This window comes from Pagrus major, chromosome 5, assembly GCF_040436345.1.
Source record: "Pagrus major chromosome 5, Pma_NU_1.0".
NCBI lineage: Eukaryota > Metazoa > Chordata > Actinopteri > Spariformes > Sparidae > Pagrus > Pagrus major.
In genome coordinates this window covers 8006116-8033041 of record NC_133219.1, presented here as the reverse complement: position 1 = coordinate 8033041, position 26926 = coordinate 8006116, and the positions used below count along the sequence as shown (strand labels likewise).

The 26926-nt window shown below is 40.8% G+C and overlaps 2 protein-coding genes across 3 annotated transcripts; one reads left to right on the top strand and one right to left on the bottom strand.

Annotated features, from left to right (window-relative positions):
* The first annotated feature begins 317 nt into the window (after positions 1–317).
* tmc2b (transmembrane channel-like 2b) lies at positions 318–14818 on the top strand. Its single transcript, XM_073466602.1, has 20 exons — positions 318–363; positions 532–573; positions 1554–1956; positions 3712–3855; positions 4880–4970; positions 5069–5150; positions 5239–5345; positions 5429–5527; positions 6496–6638; positions 6727–6874; positions 7043–7237; positions 7380–7559; positions 8069–8227; positions 8401–8529; positions 9043–9110; positions 12017–12256; positions 12937–13062; positions 13483–13561; positions 14334–14463; positions 14601–14818. The coding sequence occupies exons 1-20, from the start codon at positions 318–320 to the stop codon at positions 14816–14818; spliced, it is 2829 nt and encodes a 942-aa protein (XP_073322703.1).
* A 701-nt stretch (positions 14819–15519) lies between these two features.
* Positions 15520–25235, bottom strand: LOC140996015 (aldehyde dehydrogenase 1A1-like). 2 transcript variants are annotated; one of them, XM_073466215.1, is made up of 14 exons: positions 25175–25235; positions 23519–23673; positions 21924–22028; positions 21576–21716; positions 21343–21472; positions 21128–21189; positions 20063–20191; positions 19759–19872; positions 19526–19628; positions 17845–18029; positions 17594–17758; positions 17335–17492; positions 17128–17202; positions 15520–15592 (listed from the first exon to the last, which is right to left on the bottom strand). In XM_073466215.1, exons 1-14 carry the CDS (start codon positions 25233–25235, stop codon positions 15520–15522), a joined length of 1656 nt encoding a protein of 551 aa, XP_073322316.1. The 2 variants fall into 2 exon arrangements, with proteins under 2 accessions (XP_073322316.1, XP_073322318.1); XM_073466217.1 differs by lacking the exon at positions 25175–25235 and having other exon boundaries at positions 21576–21712; positions 21920–22028; positions 23519–23554.
* Positions 25236–26926: the final 1691 nt, after the last annotated feature.

Genomic DNA, 26926 nt, shown 5'->3' with positions numbered 1-26926 from the left:
TGAGTGACAAGTCCATTGTCTGACGGATTTTGTTCTCTCCTGATTATCATCCGGTGGACTGTGTGTCTTTGATGGTTGTCAAGGAGTCCAGTCTTTGAGCAGCCTAAACAAAGACACACCTGTTTCGGCGTGTGTGTGTGTGTTTGTGTGTGTGTGTGTGTGTTTGCGTGTGTATCCTGGCTTTTTGACACAGGACCTTCACAAGTGTGTCAGCTGCTCACACTTGAGTAACTCATGGCTGGAGAGGAGGCAGAAGAGAGAAGAGGAGGACTAACTGGAGAAAAGGAGGATAGAAACAACTAAAGAAGAAGCAGAAAATGCCTCCAAAGAGGAAAAACGATACTATAATTAAGATCGATGATGGTGAGAAGATGTTTTTTTATGCTATTTTGCTGAAAATACGTCTAAACAAAGTTTATTTGTTTCTTACAATTCATTTTTGGCTTTCACCTTCTACATTCATTCATAGGTGATAAATATCTATTTGCGATTTATTCCTTAATCTATGTGTATTTTTTTACACGTTCATAGTTGGGATGGAGGTGGATGTTGCGTCGGACAGTGGGAGTGAAGGTGAGTCACCAGGAACACTTTTTGTTTGCTTTTCATCAGGAAACATTTCAATTGGGCATCTTGAAGATTTGTTATGGTGTGATGGCCAAATTATTGTATCAAGAAAGCATTAATTAATGCTTATTTTCCCCCGTTCTATCGCTTTTCTTTGATTCAAAACTTTTCTTTCAAAGAATCTGTCTGGAATGATTTCAGAGGATTCTTGTTGTGTTTATCTTCTCTTTGATTTCCAGCCATCCCAGTCAAGCTCAAAGTCAATTCACAGCTGTTGATGAACCTTTCTTGCCTAAATTTTTTTTATCCAAAAATAAGCCTGCAGATGGCCTGTAACTGCTCCTATTAGCTGGAAAACACAATGGATGCACATCATATATTCTTACTTGGTCCAAGTTCAACTTAGCAATATCCCTGAAAATGAACACTCAACCCCTGTGAGTAACAGGGGCAAAAACTATTCAAAGAGCAAAACGCGTAAAACCACATAAACGTGCATAATTTCTAAGTCTAGGGCTTTAAAAACTGATATAAACCGTGTATTACTGGATTTGAAATCTCATTGGCTTCATGATGCATCAGTCACCTGAAGGCTGGCATGTAAGTGGCTTAGGAGAGAAGAAGGAGAACAGAAAGTGGGTCACTTTTTTTACACATTCACTGATTGGCTGTTGTAGGGCTAAGGTGGGCATAGAAGCTAATATCTGCTCAAATGAGCTGTCAATCAAACGTTGCCACCTCAGGATCCCTGGTGTAGAGATCGTCTGCTGTGAAATGACTATAGTGGCAAAACTTGTACATGCTAGTTTGTTAGCTTGTTTGTGTGTTGATTGTACCTTGCTGATGTGAGCCTATTTTCTTAGCCTTGTTTATATTGTGCAGCTGAACAGGGGAGAAAATTGTATGTAATATTTCTGTTGCACCACTTGAAGGATGAATGTTTCTGCTACGTATCTAAAAATGTACATACTGTATGTGTGTCCCAGAGGAAGCCAGGAGGAGAGCTAAAAACAGAAGAGCCAAACCACAGCGTAAAGCCAAACCGGTCAGTGATGACGAGGAGGAAGAGGAGGACGAGGATGAGTCACCGAGGAAAAGAGGAAGGAAGAAGAAGGCCAAACCCCGGGACAGCGATGAAGATGAAGAGGAGGACAACCGCAGTGTGAAAAGCAAAAGCTCAAAAGCTTCCAGGAGGAAAGCTGCGAAGGAGGAGAGCGATGAGGTGAGCGAGGACGACCGACGGAAAGGGAAAAAACGAGGGAAGACCGTGTCCAAACAGGAGAAAGAGGAGCAGAATAAAGAGAAGAAGGTGAATGGTAAAGGGAAAGAAGGGATGAAGAACAAAGGTGGTGAAAAGGAAAAGAAAAAGAAGAATGGGAAGTTGAGCAGGTGCAGTATTCTCTGAGAGTCTCTCACCTACCTGCATGCTCCACACACCCATATGGGCTTTCTCCATTCAGACCCCTGACAGACTCTGTTATGAAGCTGTGTGGCAAATATTCAGGGAGTTGAAGCATTAACAGTGTTCATATTATGCTAATATTATTAAAGCACAGAATACACACTGATTTCCCTGAATATTTCTCATTTACAGTATATCTGGTATAGCAGTATATAAGCAATAATGTACACAGAAAAGTTAATGAGAAACATTTAATGATGGTATTGATGCATCAACAACTACATGTATAGCATCAATACTTTTATTGGACTAGGTGGTTTTTTTGTATTTTTGTGTGAGTTTGAGCTTCTAAGCACCAGAAAACATGATACCATCATCCAACTGACTGTTTACAAATGGCAAAAAAAAGTCAGTTATGGTCAACAATATTTTAGGCTGATGTAATGGATGGTGTTATCTCATTTGTTCATTAATTATGGACTGCACAGGCAACAGGACAAATCATCCTGTGACACACGTCATGCTACTGTTTCATTGGGAGTGTTTGGTAGTTGGCTGCATTTTAAAAAGCTGCTAACTAACAGATCAGACTATCCAGTGTCAAGAAAGAAGCTTTTAATCATCAACCAGTTCACCCATTCAACTTATAATATAATCACTTAATTTGTGAACAACCTTTCAAAATACCTCATCCCTCATCTTCATCTTTAACTTGCAACTTTAAATTGCAACCTGTAAGTTTTGGAACTGGATTTAAAGCTACCCTGTGTTTGATTTGCAATTGTCTTACTTTGGCACCCCCTGTGGCACTATGAAAAACTGTGGCAGACACCAACACATGAAAAAAAAAATGATGGAAAAAAATGTGTAAAACTCAAAAAATAACAAGAGACACAATCTACAACAAAATAGACACAATAACTTGAAAAAAACAATACACTTGAGCTGCCAGTGTGCTCCATCAGAACCGCTTGATGGTCAAATAGTACAGAGAATCAATGTCGGCAATGTTGAAACGCAGTCTTGAACTGCAGTCACTGCCTTGGCAGCCTTGATCCCAAGATGCAACTCCACCACCACCGTTCTCACCACCTCTTGCCATGAAAGTAGTTATATACATGTAACTAGAACGTGATATGGCATGTGTTGTCGAAAAGGGGCATACAAATTTTGCACGCATCCCTGATTTGCAGAAAAGTTAACTGCCCAAATTTGATGGCGGGGAACATGTGTCCGACTATTTCTGTATCTTTCTGAAAATGAGCATCTGAAATTCAAACCCACAGTGATTGTCCAGCTTTGCGGAGTTGAGGAAGAAAGCAGGGTTTGTGTGCCCTCACAATGACTTTAAATGCTTTTGCCTTCAGAAGTAGTACAAACTAGGGAGCTAAATGCTAATGTCATCATGTTAACATGCAGCACTAAACACAAAGCAAAGTTGAGACAGGTATTTGGTCATAAATTAAAGCATAAGTTCACCCAAAAATGAAAATTCAGTCAGTATCAACTTGCCCATGCTAATGGAAGGTCGGGTGAAGTTTTGTAGTCCACAAAACATTTCTGGAGCTTCATAGTGAAACAGCAGATTGACAATAAAGGCAGAAACACAGGACCAACCCAGGATGCCTTTTAAAGACTTGACATTCATTGAGTTGCACTGATGTTGGTGTCTGAGGTTTAGATTTAGCTTCTACAGCGCCTTGTCAAAGTCCTGGAACGTGACACGTCTTTCCCTTTATCAGCTCGTCCTCTGACTCTGACTCTGAAGAATCGCTGTCAGAGGGAGAGATGGAGGCCCTGAAGGAACAGGTAGAGGAGAAGAAGAAAGTGCTCGCTACATTAAGGAACCAACCGTGGCGCATGAAGAGGAGACTCGTGGTGCTCAAGTAAAAACAAAAAGCCAAAACAGTGGCCAACTTTAACTTACATCCTCACATCCTCTGCCTGATCGTGATTTCTGTTTTTTCTGGTTGTTGCTTCATGCTTATTTTTTGTTGTTGCTGTTATTTTGCTCGTTTCTGATTTGTTTTTTGTTCTTTCTTACGAGCACTTTCCTTCATGCCATCACTCATGTCATGTACATGTGATGTTGATCATGCATTTATTAAAACTTGTTTCATCGCTACTTTAGCTGCTTGGTACTTCTCTTTATCAGTGCTGTAAACTTCACAAAGTCAAAATTGCTCTGGACAAACACTAAGTAGATTTGTTTAAGGAGATATTTCAAATCAAATCAATCCTTTTTTAAAGGAAATTGGACATGTGTGCACATTCTCTCAGATAAACTTAATTCTGCACAGAGTGAAAGCACTCAACATAAAATCGCAGCCTTTCAGCCCCCTGAAACTAATAAGATCCAGGCAGAAATCTGCTCTCCCACATTCACAATTTTATTTTATATTTATTTATATTCTCCCCTTTGTGAGATGCTCCGTAGACACATGATAATGATAATCTCAGAAAAACACACAGCAGCAGTAACTGGACTGGACAGAGACTGGCTACATTTCAGCCTGTTACCCATCTTCCTCTGTGTGATAAGACTGTAAACAGTATTAGCTGCCTTGCCAGAACCAAAGCTGGGGGTTGTGTAGTGTGTGTGTACTCTGTGTGTATGTTTCTTTATGTACAGATCAGTGTAAGCAAGGCAACCTGATAGGTGAGCTTTCTTGACTTTTTCATGAGCTTGACACTATTTAATGCATGTTGTTGTGGCCGACTGACCTGCTGCTTGCCAAGACTTCCTCCCGATGTTCTTACCACATACAATGTACCATCAATCAGACAGGCATCCCAAACCTGTCTTCTCTACATCCTGCTACCACTAACTAATTTATTCATAGGCTTAGGTTTAGGATCATTGGATCAATTGTCGCTTACTTGATTGTCATTTTCTGACTGGTCCGACAGAGAGGCCCAAGAGTTTGTTGAAAAATTTGAAGGAGCTCTTGGGAAAGGAAGAGGCCGCAAGCTGTACGCATTCAAAGTCATGATGTCGAAGGTAATCTGCTCATTTTCAAACATTTAAATCTAGAACAATACAAACTTTATATTGAGGGTGATATTGTGGAAATAACCACTTTAAACTTTACATTTCAGAAACTAATCAAGTTTAAACGTGACTTTGAAAACTTCAAAACAGCCTGTATCCCCTGGGAGAGGAAGATAAAGGAAGTAGAAAGTTGGTACCGCTGTGACATTATCAGAAATAATCACTGAGCCACAAATGTACTGTTTCTAAAAACCTGTCACTACATTTCTATTCTCAGGTCATTTTGGATCATCGGTGGCATCCTACTTTATTTTTCTGAGGTGGATGTACGGTCTGAATCTGGTCCTGTTTGGGTTCATGTTTGGCCTGGTGATGCTGCCTGAGGTACAGCCTCTCTCATAATACATGTTATCAGGTAAAACATAATGTAATGCCTCCTCACCTCCGTCTCTCTCCTCTATGTTCAGATTCTTATGGGTCTTCCCTATGGCTCCATTCCCAGAAAAACTGTGCCTCGAGAGGAGCAGCCCACCGCCATGGACTACTCTGTGCTCTTTGAGTTTGGAGTAAGGATCGGAGCTTTATTTATCGATTTACTTATTATAATAGGATGTAAATGTGATAGGTGGATGATATTTACATATGTACTACATATGCACACTTAACCAAGACAGACTGCACCCTCTGGCAACCCACGCCAAAAGCACCTGACTGGACGAATGCTACTCCTGGGCCGCTGCTCCAGGGTTTCCAACTGGACCAACACGGCTCGTTTGGAAACTTTCTCTAATATTACAAAAATAGCTCAGCTAAATGTGTTTCAGAAGACATTTTAGGCGAGAAATTAGCCATGCAGTTTCCAGAGGTGTTGCGTCATCCCGGATGCCCCTGCATTGCACGAAGCAGCTAGATTTCAACTTTATGCAAATGAGGGGCGGACAAACCCAATGCCCATCTCTTGAAACACCATGCACCGCTACCAGAATGCATTGCACGGCTTCCCACATAGACAATGAATGGGAAGTGTGGAAACACTGGATACTGTGCACACGTACCTTAATGTATTCATGAAGACATAACAAAAAGCAGGCTTTATTAACATAAAGCTGAATCCACAAAACAAAAGGAAGGAAATAAAAAGCTGACGACAAAAGCAAGAACCAAGACCAAAACAAAACCAAAACCAATAGCAAAAAACTAAATGAACAAACCAGGATAACACAAGCACACAAGGAGAGAGAGATAAACACGACGTAAAAACACTAGGCAGGGAAGACTAATAGATGAATCAGAAAAGGTGGGAAAAAACACAAAGACAGGAAGTGTAAATCCCAACAAGATACATGAGGAAAACAGAAAACAACTAAATCTCAAAACCTTGACAAATACTTTGGTCTAATACTAATGATATTCCCATCATCTGTAAACATAAATTCTTCCTGTCTGCAGGTTTGCGTTGTCATTGTGGACATGCTGGCATAGTGTTATATCTGTACTTTTAGTCTGAATATATCTTTGAATACCTCATCAACAGGGATACTGCAAGTACTCCTTTTTGTTCTACGGCTACTATGACCACGAGCGAACGATCGGGTTGCTGCAGTTCAGACTCCCCCTGTCTTACCTGCTGGTGGGCGTTGGCATCTTTGGATACAGCCTGATGGTTGTCATACGAACGTAAGGCAGATTAACAGATGTACATGTATATAGATTGAGATGTTTGGGTGTTTTTTATCTCTTCTTTCTGGTCTTTTTCTCTTCTCAGGATGGCTCGTAATGCAAATGAAGGAGGAGATGGGGCGGAGGAGGGAGATTTCACCTTCAGCTGGAAGATGTTCACCAGCTGGGACTACCTGATAGGAAACCCTGAGACTGCAGACAATAAATATGCCTCCATTACAACCAGTTTTAAGGTTAGCAGGTGTCCAATTCCTCACCAACAGCAGCCTTCACAGACCATGATACAATGCATTTACAAGAAATGTTTTAGTTTAAAGAGTTTGCAGTGTGCACGTGTCAAAAAGTGTCAAGTATCAAGTCATTGTAACTTTAATTCAATGGATTAAATTTCCCCACTGTAGGAATCCATCGTGGATGAACAGGAGAACCAGAAAGATGAGAACATCCATCTGCGGCGGTTCCTCAGGGTTCTGGCAAACTTTATGATCATCTCTTGCCTTGGAGGCAGCGGGTACCTCATCTACTTTGTGGTGAAACGTTCTCAGGAGTTTGCAAAGACGGATAATCAAAATCTCTCATGGTTTGAAAAGAACGAGGCAGGTTGACATTTTGATATTTCGTTACCTTTTACACTTCAACAATGATCTTTCTGTTTATCTTTATAGAGAACACAAGGAGATTTTGAGCTGCAGTGTTGGGACTTAAAAATTAGCCAACCCCCTTCTATTGTTCAATCAGGTGGAGTTTGTGATGTCTCTGCTGGGGCTGGTGTGTCCTCCTCTGTTTGAAACCATCGCAGAATTAGAAAATTATCACCCTCGTATCGCCCTCAAGTGGCAGCTGGGACGAATCTTTGCCCTTTTCCTTGGAAATCTTTACACCTTCCTCTTCGCCCTGTTTGACGAGGTTACTGCCAAGGTATGAAAGATATACCTGTATATGTTTGTTTCCAAACAATTCACCAGATTAAATGTTCAATAACCATTTCCTGCAAACCATGGATATGTTGAAACCTTACATTTCTTTAAGCGGCTTATGTTTCTTCAGGATCAATTTTCTATTTTATGTCATGACAACCTTGTACTTATGGTCTGGTTAGGTTTCGGCACAAAAAACACTTGGTTAAGATGAGGAAAAGATTTTATTTTGGCCTGAAATATCTGCTGTTGTCGCCAAAAACACGACTGGAAATTCTCCAGAAGATTCCCTAAAATCATCCAGTGGTGCAGCTATACAGTCTTGAACTGTGGTCAATGGCAGCCTTCTCGCCTTAACCTTAGACCTAAGTATATAGTATGTCTTAAAAATGTAGAACTGTTCCTTTAAAACCATCCCTTAAAGTATATATTTCTCCGTGTGAACTGAGTTAAATAAATAAAGTCTGACTTGCCTTGACTTTATGTTATGATGCGTTTTCTATTCTTTAGCTGGAGAGTGAGAAGTCAATCAAAAATGCCACTGAATGGACTTATAATCAGTACCATGCCAACTACAGCTCCTTCTTCAACACAACAGATGTGCCGCCACCAGCTGAGCACCCAGCTGACGTCATCAGAGGACCCTGCTGGGAGACTGCAGTGGGAATAGTCAGTAGTATCATACTATACACAGTAGTAGCTGCAGTGGTCACAGTTTTTAGTCTGTTTGCAGCATCCTTCCTCTACTTAATCAAGCAGAAGAAGCTAAATGTCTGATTTCCCTGCTTGAGTCTGTGTTAGGTTTTAATCCTTTTCCTTGGATCCTTCTTTCCTTGTTACAGGAATTTGTGAAGCTGATTGTGTCGGACATTCAAGTGACTTATTTGACCATCCTGGTTGGTGACTTTGTGCGAGCTGTCATTGTGCGCTTCCTGAACTACTGCTGGTGCTGGGACCTGGAGGCTGGATTTGTGAGTACTCACGGTGTCTGTTTCCATGTACATGACGTGGGTTTGTTTTTGGTTGGTTGGTCAAATTAAGTAATGAATTAATTATGTTTTCTTTTAACTCTTTTGACATTACACGTCTTATGTCCCGTGCTGTAAACCATGTTACATAAAATAAGGTGTGACAGTTGTGCCTTTTTTAACTTAAGTGTTGTGACTAAATTTCAAGTGGGTGTATCATTTGTCTTTATGACATCATTGTATACTATACTATACTATACTATGTCATTCAGGTACTATTGAACACTGTGTGAGTACAGCACTGGTCATAGTGGGTCCAAGTCAACCTGATACCACACAATGACATCTGGCAAGACAGCTGATCCCTAACATTGAGTGAAACAGGACACTGCACTGAGATCTTAATTACACAGAGAGAGAGAGATAGAGGTAGAGAGAGGGGGAAGAGTTAAGTGTATGGCCTGGTTTTTATTTATTCAGGTGTGCATGCTAATCATGTTGTTGTGTTGATTCCAGCCTTCATATGGAGAGTTTGACATCAGTGGGAATGTGCTCGGGCTCATCTTTAATCAAGGAATGATATGGTGAAGTACTTCACATCTTCATTTATTTGTTTTCTATCTCTTTCTCTGGAGCTTATGAGCTTATGTTTCCTTGTTGTCGACTGGTGCCCCCATTTCCCTTGTTCGAAAAAACACTGCGAAAGTGCACTCTTGGATGCCCCTATGGTAGTTAAACATGATAAAGAGCCATCTGGTGTGCCCTTCCAGTGGAGAAAACATGATAAAGTTCTCTCTAGGGTGCCCCACTAGTGGAGAAAACATGATAAAGTGTCCTCTAGGGTGCCCTTCTCGTGGAGAAAACGTGATAACGTTCCCTCTAGGATGCCCTTCTAGTGGAGAAAATGTGATAAAGTGTCCTCTGGGGTGCCCTTCTAGCGGAGAAAACATAGTAGAGTGTCCTCTTGGGTGCCCCTCTAGTGGAGAAAATGTGATAAAGTGACCTCTAGGGTGCCCCACTAGTGGAGAAAACATGATAAAGTGCCATCTAGGGTGCCCTCCTAGTGGAGAAAATGTGATAAAGTTCCCTCTAGGCTGCCCTTTTAGTGGAGAAAGCATAAAGTGCCTGCTAGGGTGCCCTTCCAGCTGAGAAACATGGTAAAGTGCCCACTAGGGTGCCCTTCTAGTTAAGAAAACATGATAAAGTGTCCTCTAGGGTGCCCTTCTAGTGGAGAAAACATGATAAAGTGCCCACTAGGGTGCCCTTTTAATGGAGAAAGCATAAAGTGCCCGCTAGGGTGCCCTTCTAGAGGAGAAAACATGATAAAGTGTCCTCTAGGGTGCCCTTTTAGTGGAGAAAGCATAAAGTGCCTGCTAGGGTGCCCTTCTAGAGGAGAAAACATGATAAAGTGTCCTCTAGGGTGCCCTTCTAGTGGAGAAAACATAGTAGAGTCTCCTCTTGGGTGCCCCTCTAGTGGAGAAAACGTGATAAAGTGTCCTCTAGGGTGCCCTTCTAGAGGAGAAAACATGATAAAGTGACCTCTAGGGTGCCCCTCTAGTGGAGAAAACATGATAAAGTGCCCTCTAGGGTGCCCTCCTAGTGGAGAAAACGTGATAAAGTTCCCTCTAGGCTGCCCTTTTTTAGTGGAGAAAGCATAAAGTGCCCGCTAGGGTGCCCTTCCAGCTGAGAAAACATGGTAAAGTGCCCACTAGGGTGCCCTTCTAGTGGAGAAAACATGATAAAGTGCCCGCTAGGGTGCCCTTCCAGCTGAGAAAACATAGTAGAGTCTCCTCTTGGGTGCCCCTCTAGTGGAGAAAACGTGATAAAGTGTCCTCTAGGGTGCCCTTCTAGTGGAGAAAACATAGTAGAGTGTCCTCTAGGGTGCCCCTCTAGTGGAGAAAAAATGATAAAGTGACCTCTAGGGTGCCCCTCTAGTGGAGAAAACATGATAAAGTGCCCTCTAGGGTGCCCTCCTAGTGGAGAAATCATGATAAAGTTCCCTCTAGACTGCCCTTTTAGTGGAGAGAGCATAAAGTGCCCGCTAGGGTGCCCTTCCAGCTGAGAAACATGGTAAAGTGCCCACTAGGGTGCCCTTCTAGTGAAGAAAACATGATAAAGTGCCCGCTAGGGTGCCCTTCTAGAGGAGAAAACATGATAAAGTGTCCTCTAGGGTGCCTCTCTAGTGGAGAAAACATAGTAGAGTTTCCTCTTGGGTGCCCCTCTAGTGGAGAAAACGTGATAAAGTGTCCTCTAGGGCGCCCTTCTAGAGGAGAAAACATAGTAGAGTGTCCTCTAGGGTGCCCCTCTAGTGGAGAAAACATGATAAAGTGACCTCTAGGGTGCCCCTCTAGTGGAGAAAACATGATAAAGTGCCCTCTAGGGTGCCCTCCTAGTGGAGAAAACATGATAAAATTCCCTCTAGGCTGCCCTTTTAGCTTAGAAAGCATAAAGTGCCCGCTAGGGTGCCTTTCCAGCCGAGGAAACATGGTAAAGTGCCCACTAGGGTGCCCTTCTAGTGAAGAAAACATGATAAAGTGCCCTCTAGGGTGCCCTCCTAGTGGAGAAAACATGATAAAGTTCCCTCTAGACTGCCCTTTTAGTGGAGAAAGCATAAAGTGCCTGCTAGGGTGCCTTTCCAGTCGAGGAAACATGGTAAAGTGCCCACTAGGGTGCCCTTCTAGTGAAGAAAACGTGATAAAGTTCCCTCTAGGGTGCCCTTTTAGTGGAGAAAGCATAAAGTGCCCGCTAGGGTGCCCTTCTAGTGGAGAAAACATAGTAGAGTGTCCTCTAGGGTGCCCTTCTAGTGGAGAAAACATGATAAAGTGACCTCTAGGGTGCCCCTCTAGTGGAGAAAACATGATAAAGTGCCCTCTAGGGTGCCCTCCTAGTGGAGAAAACATGATAAAGTTCCCTCTAGGCTGCCCTTTTAGTGGAGAAAGCATAAAGTGCCCGCTAGGGTGCCTTTCCAGCCGAGGAAACATGGTAAAGTGCCCACTAGGGTGCCCTTCTAGTGAAGAAAACATGATAAAGTTCCCTCTAGGGTGCCCTTTTAGTGGAGAAAGCATAAAGTGCCCGCTAGGGTGCCCTTCTAATGGAGAAAACATGATAAAGTGTCCTCTAGGCTGCCCTTCTAGTGGAGAAAACATGATAAAGTGTCCTCTAGGGTGCCCTTCTAGTGGATCAAATGTGAAAAAGTGCCCTCTAGGGTGCCCTTCTAGTGGAGAAAACACGATAAAGTGTCCTCTAGGCTGCCCTTCTAGTGGACAAAACATGATAAAGTGCCCACTAGGGTGCCCTTTTTATTTGTTTTGCCCCTCAAACATACTCAGTCTAACACTGTTTTTCTCCAGTAGTGTGGCGTGTTGTTATTCCTTTCACTGTTGACATTGACTTATTCAAATCATATTAAACCACAAAAACTCAGAAGATTTATATAAATGATTAGTTGACAGTTGGTTGATTCAGTTGCTCACCCTGCTGTATTCCTCAGGATGGGAGCATTTTACGCTCCAGGTCTGGTGGGTCTTAACGTTCTGCGTCTCCTGACCTCGATGTACTACCAGTGCTGGGCAGTGATGTGCTGTAACGTTCCTCATGAGCGAGTTTTCAAGGCCTCACGATCCAACAACTTCTACATGGGCCTGTTGCTGCTTGTGCTGTTTCTCAGTCTGTTGCCTGTCGTCTATACCATCATGACCTTGTCGCCATCCTTCGACTGTGGCCCATTCAGGTCAGTAAGAGCTGCACACAGTAGGAGAGAGGATACTACATGATAGTGAAATATGATTGAGGAGCAGAGTTTGTGGGATTTCGGGGGAATAAGGGGGATCTATTTGCAGAAATGGAATATATTATTCATGATTATGTTTTCATTTGTGTATAATCATCTAAAACTAGGAGTCGTTGTGTTTTTGTTGCCTTAGAATGGGCCTATTATATCTAAGGAGGGAGCAGGTCCTCTTCCACAGAGTCCGCCATGTTGCACTGCCATGTTTCTACAGTAGCCCAGAATAGACAAAATGGCTCTACAGAAAGCCTTTCATGCTTTTAGAAAGGAGGGTGAGACGAGGGATGTTCTGTTGGTTGCCACCTCACCGCTAAACTAATGGTAAACATGGCAAAGTAAATGTTATACCTGCTAAACATCTTACCAACAGCATGTCAGCAGTGCCATTTAGAGCATGTTAGCATGCTAACATGAGCATTTAGCTCCAAGCACATCTGTGTTTTTTGCAGGTGCAGACACCTCCATTGAGTCACTTTTTAGTGTAAAGCTACTTTTCACCTTCAGTCCCTTGGCAGGTCACTCAAGCACAATCTAAAACTGTATGACATTTACAAGTTGGACACCTTTTATAACAAACAGTATAACAAACAGTGTATTGTTTTTGTTCCATGTTTCCCCCACAGTGGCCAGGAGAAGATGTATGATGTGATCATGGAGACTATAGAACAGGACCTGCCAGCCTTCATAGGAAACATTTTTACATATGCCACCAACCCTGGACTCATCATGCCTGCTGTCCTCCTCATGGCGTGAGTAGCGTTTAAATATCAAATTGAATACAGTGCTGTCTGCTGAAGAAGAGAACATTTAAAGCTGAAAATATTTCCCTTTTACTGGAGAGGAAGGGAAAAAGAAGCTTTTAAATTTTGCCTCTGCGTATTGGACCTAGTGGTTTGTATTGTTGTCTCCCACTGTGTCTTTTTTATACTACCACAGGGGGGCACCAAAGTCAGACATTTTCAAATCCTACACATAGTGACTTTATCTTATGTTTTGGCCTTAAGTAGAACAAATGCATACATATTGATTACAAAAAATTATAAAAACAATCAGTGTGTCTAATTCTAGAAAGTAAAGACATAAATCTTAGGAGGGCAGTAATGTCTACTACCTTGTGTCCAAAAGCCTGACTCTGGTCATAACTGTTGTTTTGTGTCTTTGTTTTACAGGTTGGCCATTTACTACCTGAATGCAGTGTCAAAAGGATACCAACAAGCAAACCTGGACCTTAAAAGGAAGATGCAAATGGTCAGTATGAGCGCTCTCTTGCTCTGTCTTAATTGGCTAATGCTTTATTTTACAGGTCTGCAAATTTCATGGTAAGTAGATCATAATTACCAAGTAACATATTTGAAATTTCTTTGAGAATACCCCCACAATCAACACAAAATTCTGCTAATTTCCAATAAATAGTTAATAAATAGCAGGTAGTTTCTTAATTAAATTTCCAGGAAACTTCCAAGTGGTTGCTACTTAACCTCTGCTGATCATGCCATTTCAAACTAATTTCTGTCTAACTTTTCCTCAGCAGGCAATGGAATTTTAGTGAGGTGTTGCAGTTGAATTTCCAACTAGTTTCTGATTAACTTCCCCTCCACAGGCCCCTTAATTGGGGTGAATTGTTGCAGTTTAGTTTCTAACTAGTTTCTGTCTAACTTCTGCAGCACAGTAAATTGAGATAAGGGGAAGTTAGACAATAACTAGTTGGAAATTAAAATGGCATGATCAGCTGAAGTTAAGCAGAAACCAGTTGGAAGTTTCCTGGAAATTTATTAAAGAAATTACCATCTATTTATCAACTGCTTAATGGGAAAATAGCAGATTATTATTATTATAAAATGTTTGCTTAATTTTCAATACATTTGAGGTAATTATTGTGATAATTTGGGGATGGTTTCAAAAAAATTTCAAATACGTTGCTTAGTGAATACCACCTACTTGCCATGACATTTCTGTTTCCCTTGTTTTCCCCTTTCCCCCCAAAAAATATCGAATTCTCATGTATTGGTGGATGAATTAGGCTCGAGATGAGGAGAAGAACCGTAGGAACAACAAGGACAGCACTAATCAGGTGATGAAAGACTTGGAGGACCTGCTGCCAAACAAGTCTCTGGCACCACCTCCCATTGAGGAAGAGCCACCTCCACCTGGTACACACACACACACACACACGCACACACACACACACACACACACACCTGCATATTCCTCTATCGCACATGCTATCAGCCAATTTACCCCTGACTATCCTCACCGCTCACTCTTTGCTCTCCATCTGTCTTCTCAGATGTTGTAATCGAGAAGGGCGGCAAGTCTCCCAAAATTAAGCCAGGTGCAGCAAGGAAAGGAGTTCATCTGCAAAAGGAGGTTTCACTGGCTGCCCCGAACCCCAGAGCTCCGGTGACCCGTGGCCCGGGGCCAAGAAGAGGGCCTCCTGCAAACGCAAGGGGGCCTCAACCTGGGCCTGGGAGAGGGAGAGGTCGGGCTGGGCCTCCAAGGCAATAAGACTCAAGGACTAAAATCCAGACAATACCAACAACTGAACACAAACGAATCATATTTTTCAATTAAATTAAATGTAATTGACTGATGAAAAGTGATGATTCTACATCAATTTATGAAAGGTATCATTACATGCCAATTACTCAATTTAGTGTAATGAAAAAAAATCACATGACAACATCCACCATATCCTCAGTTTCAACAGATGAATAAATGGACACAGATATGACTGTTTTATCTGTATTACTAGTTTCACTACAACAAAATGCAAAACAAAACAGTTCCTTTTTGTTTACAGATAGATAGAATGATCATGTTTACTGCATTGCAATCAGTTTTACTGATTAAGGTCGACAGATTTATTGATTTCATTTGGAAATCCCTGTAAGTAGTATGTAAATTGTCTTTCTATTTTTTGTATGACACCTATTAAAATAATTATTTTCTGGCAAAGTGCTATTTAATTCATTACCTCTTTAGCTAACAAACATAAAAGACACTACTAGAGAGAACACACTGTCCACTAAACTGTTAAATACATCTGAGATAGTGCACTAGAGGGACATAGATACATGGAAGTTAGCACAATGTTGACAAAAGGTTGAAAAAATAGAAATATCTTAGGAGAAATAACAGGAGTAAATGTTCATGGAGGTGCATACGAAACATCCCAGTGCTGTATGAATGTGGAGGATCTGAAGCCATCAGGAGTTCTTCTGTGAGATTTTGATGGTGACTGCCTTGACCTCAGTGTACTCCTGAAGAGCATATTCCCCCCTGGAATGAAAAACAAACAAACACAAGAGATATGTAAAGAAAAACTGCTACAGGAACTTGTGATATGTTTAGTTGCAATGTTACATGTACTAAAGTATGCTGATGAAGGTTCTCCGTCATCCAGGTCATGGTAATTCTAAGTGCTATATTGTAGGCAACTGGACTTTTAGTTTCTTGAAGACTTTCACCTCTCATCCAAGAGGCTTCTTCAGTTCTAGTACTAAAATACTACTGTACATGTAGCTGTGTAGACCTAAATTCATCAGCATTGGAGAAGAAAGAGAAGAAAGAGCGGCACTGCCCACGGGCTAGACAGGTTGAAGGCCGCTCCTGGCTAATGTCGAAATGGGACTCAGGCTGGCAAAGCAACAGAAAATCAGAGACTGTTTTGCTCAGATCTTTATCCACATATTTACAGAGACCTGTCTACACCACATATTTACAGATACCTGTCTACACCACATCCTCACAGAGACCTGTCTACACCACATCCTTACAGAGACCTGTCTACACCACATCCTTATAGAGACCTGTCTACACCACATCCTTACAGAGACCTATCTACACCACATCCTCACAGAGACCTGTCTACACCACATCCTCACAGAGACCTGTCTACACCACATCCTCACAGAGACATGTCTACACCACATCTTTACAGAGACCTGTCTACACCACATCTTTACAGAGACCTGTCTACACCACATCTTTACAGAGACCTGTCTACATCACATCCTTATAGAGACCTATCTACACCACATCCTTACAGAGACCTATCTACACCACATCTTTACAGATACCTGTCTACACCACAACCTTACAGAGACCTGTCTACACCACATCTTTACAGAGACCTGTCTACATCACATCAAAACCTAACCAAACTGCAATCATTTCACAATGCACCCGCATATTTCAAACTGTGACCACTTCACAAGATTATATAGTACATTTGTATCATATACTGTATGTGGTTCAGGTAGTCACTGGCAATTGACCTATCCTGTTGTTTAGGTATGATGACGTGTTACGATGGAGGCTGTTGGGGCTATATGCAGCTTGTGAGCATGCCTGCAGACAGTACTCTGGGCTAAAAAAAACTCTCACCAACTCCGCATTTTTAGGTCAATGTTTTTATTAACAGCTAATTTTCCTGAAAAGATGCTCTAACTGATCATCATTTAAAGATCATGGTGTAAAGGACAAAACTCTCTGAAATGAGACAATTACTGAGTTTCAAAGGTTTGTTGTTGACACTGGAAATGGTAGTTGGCATTTTTTACTAATATACTAACATTGTCATTATAAGTGAATACTGAGTGAGTAGCTTATTTATTTTATTTAACATTACTATATAAGAAAAAAATATTTATATTGAATCCATGTACTCCATTTTTATTTTTTATTATAGAAGGCCCTTCAAATTCATTGTGCTCCCCATCACCCCCATCCCGCCCCCACATCACCTTTAATATCAAACTACATTCTTGTCGACCGGCACCGCTAAACCTGAGATAATATATGGCATCACTCACAGTTCCCTTCCATTCCCAGACATCTTGAAGCCACCAAAGGGACACTGAGCACTCATGGCATTGTAGCAGTTCACCCTTTAAAAGAGGAGAAAGTTTCACCTCATTACATGTGATAAATGAAAACATCTTATTAAAGTCTTGTAGCAGTTTAAGGGAGATTTCTGTGATGATTTGCACAGCAGACACTTTAGATTCACTGATTCCTACCAGACCATGCCAGCCTGCAGAGCAGAGGACACAATCAGTGCTTTGTCGATGTCGTTGGTAAACACTCCCGCTGCCAGGCCGTAGTTTGTGGCATTGGCTCTCTGGATGACCTCATGGACGCTATGAAAACACATGATCTGCTGCACTGGACCAAAAATCTGAGAGAGTGAGAGCACAGGAGGGAGAGGACGCAGATAATCCATATGTTTGTAATGTGTGTGGCTGTGTCTGTGCAGGTGTGTGTTTTAGAACACAGTACCTCTTCTTTGGCGATACGCATAGCGTCCGTGACATTTGAGAAGACGGTGGGTTGGATGAAAAGTCCCTGCTGACCCCACACAGACCCCCCACACTCCAGCGTGGCCCCCTCCCTTTTCCCGCTCTCTATCAGCTCCATTATTTTATCAAACTGCTTCTGGTCAATCTGCAGAAAACAGAAGCTCAAATCAGTTTCTCTTTGTGGTAAGATTTGCAGTGAAGTAGAAGCAGGAGTCTGACTGTGTCCTGTACCTGTGGTCCTTGGTCGACCCCCGGCAGCAGTGGGTTTCCCAGGACTTTGGATTTGGCTTTCTCCACACTGCGGCGGACAAACTCCTCGTAAATCGGTTCCTCTACAAACACCCTGGATCCAGCCAGACAGCACTGACCCTGGTTAAAGAACAGGCCGCTGTGGGCCTGCTCCACTGCGTACTCTACTGCAAGACACACATGGACATATGGTCTAAAATGCTGCAGCTACACTGTTGACAGGAAGTAACAACGGTGATATAGTGCAGTCCCTGTTTGAACTTCATTTGGAGTTTGGAGTCGCACCTACTAATATGTTTGAACATGTGCTGTATTTATCCCTCCACAGACCACGGTCTGCATAGTCTTGTTTTTACATGTTCAAGCTAAGTTTCTAAGGCTTGCTTTATGTAAACTTGAACTTCATTCTGTGTATCAATTATGTTCTAATATTATTAATATATAATCTTATATGTTCACTGATGACATTTTAACTCAGTAGAGATGCACGTTTGTTGATTATCTGAAATGCTGATATTTTCTAACTTATTTTGGCCAGTTGCAGATGCCAATATAGATATATGCACATACTTTTTCCCCAATAGCAGAATAAAAAAATCAAGGCTCTCCTGTAGTGAAATTTACATATTTTTATGTCTATTTTTATCTTGATTGCATGCCAATGTTCGCATTCACTGGGCAAGTACTTCAAGAGATTGCATCCCATGTGCATAATTAAAAAGCTTGATCTTATTGGCCTGTCACAACGGCAGAAATGTTCATTTCTGGCCAACAAACATTATAAAGCCTTCATCAGCTGATGCTGATGATACGCCGACATTATCGTGCATCCCTAATTTTCAGTAATTTGTTGCCATCATCAACAGTGCACTGAATAATACAGTCCCTGAAATGTCATACAGTATACAGTATATACACACGGTGAACCTCTAAAAAGATCATTACTAGGGCCCCACAATTAATCAAAATATTATCAAAATTGCAATATGGCCAATTGCAATATCAAAATCACAGAAGCTACCATTTTTGATAAAGATGTTTGGGACAAAACAACATTATAAATTAAGTATTATATCACTAATTGTAATTATATTACTTTTTCAGTGTACAATCCTACTTTTAGAATATTAGGTGCAATTTGACCTTTTATTGCTCCTCAATATTATTTTTCACTACCTCTTCTTTTTTAGTTGTTATTGTATTTTACTTTTTTCCCTAATTTTATAGTATTTTATTTGTATTTTTATTTTACTTGCACTGACATTAGCATTTACTCACTTTTACACTTTTTTATTATCTTGTACACTTTTAAAAAAAAAATTACTAGTCTTTTCTGTTTCTGTGTTTTATTCTTATGTTTTATCTAATTTTGAACATAATGATTTCCTTTGGAATTAATAAAGTTTGGACTTATTTTATTTTAAATGATCCTATCTTAAGTGCTGTAGTGCTGCAGAGATGCCTACAAAGCTTGTTCTCTTTACGTAAAAAAAACACGTCTGTTTGGTACAGTCCCCAAGAAATGCCCCATCATCATGATTTTAATAGTAGTTTTAGTTTTTCTATATAATTAATAACAGTTAGCCCTAATCACTACATTTAAAAAGTAAATATGAACAAATCCAGTTGTTAAATAAATAAATAAATACATAAAACTACTCACAGTCACAGTCAGCAAAGACAATATTTGGGTTTTTTCCGCCGAGTTCCAGTGTAATCCTTTTCAGGTTGCTGTCACCTGCAGCCTTCTGGATGAGTTTCCCAACCTGGCAACAATGACAACAATTTGATATACACAATTACATTATGGTGAAAGAGTGAAGACAAACAGGACAAGAAGACAAAAGAAGACAAGAGACACCAGATAAATTTGCTGTTTATTCAAAAGATACTAACAGCAGTAGATCCAGTGAAGGCGACTTTGTCGATGTCCATGTGGTGGGAAATGGCACAGCCTGCTGTCTGACCGTAACCAGGCACCACGTTCACCACACCTGGAGGAAACCCAGCCTAAAGACGGAGACAGATGGAGGGATTAATAACAGCCATGACACATCTTTAACTAAGAATTTAGAGTGGCCTCTCTACTTTCACAGATACGCAGGTCTCAATCATTTCTAAATGCATCTTTATGGCTTTTCACTGCATATTCTTTGTTCATATGTCATTATCAGGGGGGAAACAGCAGTAATCCAAGTACCTCTTTGATGAGTGCAGCCATGTGCAGGGCTGATAATGGGGTCTGTTCAGCAGGTTTGATGACCACAGTGTTCCCACAGCACAGAGCAGGAGCAATCTTCCACGCAAACATCATCACCGGGAAGTTCCACTGTCGGCCAAAATACATGGACATGTTTGAGTTACAACAACATGAAGACTCCCAAGTTGTGTGTTTAAATGCATTTATATGATGATGAAATTACTATGTGATGCAGACGTCATCAAATATCTTGATTTGAAATATTCTGCAAGATATCTTGGTGTTCTTTGTGTTGTTAACTTGACATGCGCACAGAAGGCATTGATATTCTATCCTAAATAGAAAAGTAAATGTTTTAGTGACTGTTTATACTTACATTAACTGCAACCTTACTCAATACAATTTCTGCAGTCACTGTGAAAACTAATGGATTAGGTAAACATTTGCTGTTAAAGTTAATTATATTTTCATCAGTGTATAATCACCTGAAACTAAGAACTGTTGTGCATTCGTTACCTTAGAATAAGCCTTTTAGATCTACAGACGGAGTCCACCATGTTGCAACGCCATGTTTCTACAGTAGCCCAGAACGGACAAACCAAACACTTACTCTAAAGAGGCTATTCAAGGTTTTTTGTGTTTTTAGCGGCCAACTGAGGAGAGGGTGAGATGATGGGTATTTCATTGGTTGCATGCTGCGACCACACCGCTAGATGCCACAAAATCCTACACACTGGATGTTTAAGGTTCCCATGAAATGGCTAGTGAAGTGCTACTTGCTACATCATAGTTACATGTTTCCTGTCAAACATGGAGCTAGGGAGAGACTTGTCACAGATATTGATTGCCGTTTACAGTTGGCAATATCGCTGAATGTCAAAAATGAAAAATTTGCATTCACCCCCGAGTTTAGGATGTCATCAACATTTTTTTTTTAATCTTCCAAGACCTTACAACCTCTAAAATACCATTAAGAATACCTACAAAACAACTGTATTTTGCCATTATTGGACCTGATGCTGACATATATGTAGTGTATCCCGTTTCTCTAGTGTTTCTACTCACAGGTATGATCTGGCCACAAACTCCAATGGGTTCATGTCTTGTGTAAGTGAAATACTCTCCATCTAAAAAAAACACATGAATAGTTAATTCATGATAGCTTTAAATACATTATGGCTTTTATTGTTTATTTTAAACACAATCGTCAAACATGCCGATGTTTCATAATCTCTCATTTAAAGTCGGTTGGTGCCGATATTATAACAACTGCAACTCACCTACTGGGATGGTTTTGCCGTGAATCTTGTCTGCCCAGCCACCATAATATCTCAAGGTTTTGATTGTTGCCATCAAATCCACAAAATATGCCATAAGAAACACTTTGCCAGAGTCCATAGCCTCCAGTGTCTAAAAATTTAAAAACATATGCAATATTATACAAGCACTGTTAATACTTTTGTGATTTATTATTGTGTGTATGTGTGTGTGTGTGTGTGTGTGTGTTTCTCACTGCCAGTAGAAGCCGGTCTCTCTCCACCAAGTCTGCGAGTCTGTTCAGGAGTTGACCTCGGTCTGAGGCGTCCATGGATCGCCACGGTGACCCCATCTCGAAGGCGGCTCTGGCACTCCTCACTGCCTTGTCAACATCTTCCTACAAGAGGTTCGAGTGGAGGAGGTGGTCACAATATATATAGTATATTTTATTTAAATAGTCCAATATGGCAAATTTGCCTTGAGGGGCTTTAATATCTGTACAGCACACAATACTCTCTATCCTTAGACCTTTGACTCATCAGGAATAACTCACTAATGAACCCCCTTTTGTAAAACACACTTGATTTTTTGGTGATGTACTCACATTGTCAGCCTCCTCCACTTCACACAGCAGATTCCCTGTGGCGGGATTATACACAGGAATCTTCCCTCCACTGCAGGACTCATGCCACTCGTTATTGATGAACAACTAAGATATCAGAGGAGAATCAGTAAAGAACAATGCACACAGAAACAGATATGTTTTCTAGTACAAAGTTGAACCTCCCCCACTCGTTGCCTCAGAGAAGATCAAAGGCCATCCTGAATACTAATAACCTGTATTTAGTGGGCTTCATTCTGTCTGCTCTTGATATTTTTTATGAGATGCATCTGCATGCTGTAAAGCTTGACGAGTATTTTCAGGCAATTACCTTCAACAGTACCCTGACTGATAAAGGACCAGTAAATATTGCCCCCATTCCTTTTGCTTCACCTTCTTAAAACCAAGTTTCCATTCTCCTCTAGCTACAAGCCGACACACCACATTTTTCATGTTGATTTTTGACACAAACCATGAATGTAAATTGGGACACAGTGCCATATTAAAGGGCAACCATTTATCAACAGGTGCATTCTCTTGTATGTGTACAATATTGCCAAATCAATAAGATATGCCCAAATAATTAAGAATTTGCTGTAGATTGCGTTTCACAAAGTTTATAAAGTTTGCAAAACCCTACAACTCACAAAATTGAGCAATTTTTAAAGGAAGTCTGGGGACTTTCTCCACGGGTGACAGGGCAATTCTCTATATTGGTTACTGTTAACAGTATTTGTTAAATTTGACGTGTTTACCATCCCAAAACATTTTGTCTTCTTTCATAAATTAATTTCAGTGCTAAACTGATACATTTTGGGGGGCAAGACACACTTAAGATACGCAATTAATGCTGAATTTACAAGAAGACACAGATTTTGAATTTGTCATACCCGTTCTGCAAAGTTTCTCTTCACTCAACAAGTCTTAAAATCATGCAATTTGTAAGGGAGTCCGGTGATACTGTGGGTATTAGTTCAATGGTTAGTTGAAACAGACAGTGTGTTCAGCAACATCTGCTGCTAACACTGGCAGGTTCAAAGGCCCCAAGCATTACGTTACAGTGAACCACTTGAACCACACTGCCTGCTGTTGTGGCTTCTTCTTGTTTCACAGAGGATGTCAGGTGAATTCAATATGGGCCAGGACACATGTGCGAACACACTGCTGAAAGAATGTGGTCGCATGCATCCCAGACCACCTACACATTTGGTTTGAAGAATATTGCCCCCAGCATACATAATGCATGTTAGGATGAGGGTAAAAGGAAATATCAAAACCAATAAAAACTGCAATTTTTTAACTTTTTACCCAATCTGTGACTCAAAATGGAGAAGAGAATTGTAACTAACTTTGACGTTTTGTAACATTTGACTGCCTGATGTAAAACACATACAAGGATCACTCTGGAATGGAGTTTTCTGCATACAGTACCATCCTTATGACAGAAAAAGCCAAAACCAACATATGCCAACCGCTGCTGATACTCCAGTAAAATCCCTAAATCCTGAGCATCTTATTGGTAAATTATGTAGAATTCTTCACCTCTTGCCTTTCTCTACCATCAGTTGTGGATCACTTGCCTGTTTGGTGCAGCTTACCTTGGTGTATTGAATGGGAGGGTCTGGGATTGGCATGGGCAGGACCTGAGTCTCAGGTGCCCCTACAGTCTCTGGTTTATGGTTCTGGTTTGGACCCTGGTGGTTGCACCCGTTACCAGACTGTTGCTTGGAATTCATGTTGGGATGCTTTCCCTCTGAAAAGTACAGATGGAAGCCATTATACTAAATATTTGAAACGTTTTCAATATTCCTTTCCCACGGTATCAATACTGATACCAGATGTAATATCTTGCTCTCTCTTCCCTCTGACACACACACACACCGCTGCAGTCTCCACAGAGGCTTTGTGCTTAACACAAAGTATGCAAGGCTTGCTATACTTATATTTGATTAAAAATCAAACATTTTATGCCCTCAATGTTTTATCAGTTTTTCCCAGTGGTATCAAACATCGTATTGAAACATCGATACTTTTCAAGGTATCGTATCGAAGTTAGAAATTCCGGCATGTTTTAATAAAAATAACAACAGTAGGCTCCAGTGTATCGATAATCGTATCACAAGAGAAAGCAATACGATATAAATATTGCCGTATTGATGTTTTGTTCCACCCCTAAAGTCCACTTGAGCCTGTTTGTGTGCATGCGTGTGTGTTTACCCATACACAGTAGTGCATGTGTGTGTGTGAACATTCGATTGGGAAAGTTAATATCTGGATCGCTAAGTGAGAATAGTCCCCTTCGTGTTTCGTCATAACCCTGTGCGTAAGTTGCTACCCCATCCCACTGAAAGAGACACTGTGCCAAATGAGGTATTGGCATTGTCCGCAGGGTAACACCACGGGGTTAAGGTCATGACTGGCACCGTAAATTCGGGCCGGCTCCGAGCTGTGGATTGGGCTGACCTCATTTGGACAGAGAGGAGTGCAGAAGAGCAGGATGCATGCAAAGTATTACAAGAGGTGGTCCCCAGAAAACTCTAAACTTTGATTTCAAATTGTTAGAGTTTGGAAATGAAAGGAGCAATGAAAAAGAAATGATTAAGAATTTGACACCTGCAAAAAAATATATTTCTGTAATCTGTTCCATTCAATATATATATATATATATATATATATATATATATATATATGTGTGTGTGTGTATGTGTGTGTGTGTGTGTGTGTGTGTGTATAGGCCAGGCCTGGTACTTTCAGTAAAGTATTGACTTTTGCAGCATAATTGATGAAAATGATGACAAAAAAATCCTAAAAACATTATGAATAATATGAATAATTTGCTATATAGCTTAATAGCTTGCCAGTTTTTCCTCCAGAAGTAATTGCACATACAGAAATGATCAATAAATAAATAAAAACCTGAAAATCAAATGGCAAAACAAGTTTATTTCACAGAAAAAGCCAACCAAAGTGCATTAAAAACCTAGAAAGTTAAAGAAACCACAAAAATGCTGCTAAAAAGAATAGAAATCTTTAAAAATCAGTTGAGAAAGTAGAAAAAAATAGATAAAAGTTGATTAGTATTTAAGGTTCAGTCAAAGTTTAAATCTTGATATAAAGTTGTCTGATATCCTCTGTTTATCTCATGTTTAGATGTAGTCCCAACACAAATCATAACGTTATATCTGTCAGATCTGTTGTGTAAACTGAAGACTGTGATAGCTTTTTAATGCAGAAGCCTTAGAAAGTGGTGTTACCTGTGGAAGGTGGTGCTGAGGTGCCTCCAGTCTGCTGGATCCCCACTCCGGTATCGGGCATGTTGCAGCTGTGTGTCCGCCTCCTCTCACCGCTGTCAGTGGAGCGGAGAGCCGCCGAGCAGCTTTATATACGTGCCGCTCTGAGCGCTGCTGGACGCGGAACGGCTGCATCAAGTCCCGCCGCACCGGGAGTCCTCCCCGCTCCTCCGCTGCACGCGCTGCTCACCGTTCAGACGGAGCCAATCCCAGCTCAGCCCACGTGCCCCGCCAGGCAGCAAGGCAGGCAGGCGCGCGCGCTGCTCAGTTTGTTTGTTTCAGCAAGATGAAGAACAGTAAAGTGAAATGTAAGTATTTATATTCTTGAATTAAATGAGTTTATATTTATTGTTCATTGATATTTTCAGCACAGTTAATGTAGGTTATAAACAGTTAGGAGGGAGGAGGACTTTGTTTAGCTCATTACTTTTGGTGAATAAGTAAGCTAATAGCATCCTTATACTTTGCTGTTGTTGTAGGTATTTTTCATCGATCAGTTTGCCCCAGTTTATTTATGTCCGTTTACGTAGTTAATCACCGTATCAACCTGTCTATCTGTGTCCGAAATAAAAAAAATCAGCCATTGTCTACTTGCCCCCTATACTGAGGGAAATACGGGTGAAATTTTGGAGTCCGCACAACATTTCTGGAGAATCACAGAAAAAACAGCGTTGCAGCATTCACCTTAACAAGTGAAGTTGATGGGGACTTGTTTTAAAATATAAAAAAAACCCCAAACAATTTAATTGATTTCATAAGATGATATTTAAACCCTTGATGCGCGGTCCAACGTGTGAACCCACTTCAGACAGGGTGTGTGCTAACCCTTTTAGCTTGGCAGCTAGTGTCAGTGTGGTGCAAGTACATGCTTCACAAGAGCTGTTTCAAAGTTCAGAATTCAGTTTACACTGATTAAAATGAACCACTTCACATTCATGGTTCATAATTTTGAATTTTGAACTAACTTCACAGTCCCAAAAATGAACTTTTTCACGTTCATTTCTTGTATTTTTTCTTTTAAATGTGCTGCTCTGAGGTTTTCTTTTTAAATAGAATCTGCTGACTGTTTATCCCCAACCCCAAAATGTGTTGAGTGTAACGCAATATAAAAAATTAACAAGCAACAGCAATTTATCACTGACAAAGTAATTTTAACATATTACTTATAGTATTTTGGTAAAATTTTTACATTTACAAACCAATCACCAGAATAAATGTTGGCAAAGTGCGTTTCTTCAAACGACAGGTAAATTTTTACTTTTATTCGTGTCACCATGCTGTGCTTACGCTCTGGTTAGGTTTAGACTCAAAAATACATTTGGTAAGGGTTTGGAAAACATCATGTTTTGGCCAGCCCAGTCACCAGGATATAATCTTCAAACATTTCTTCAAACCACAGATACACAAGAGGTTAAGATTTGTATGAAACGTGGCGTATCACATACACATTATGTTTATTAGCCACTGTTCACATCATGAGGTGCAGGCATTATTACAAACCAACAAGGCTTCCAAACGACAGACCGCAGTTCGAGTCACACTAGTGGATATTTTTAAGGAGACCTGGAGATATTTCGAGCTGTTTTTGTGGCGACCAAAACCAGCTATTTTTCAGGGGACGTCAGACCATCGCCACCTGTGATGTTGGCGACCAAAACCGGTATTTTAAGGCACACCATGATTTTTTCCCCTAGCCCTAACCAAGTGTTTATTGTG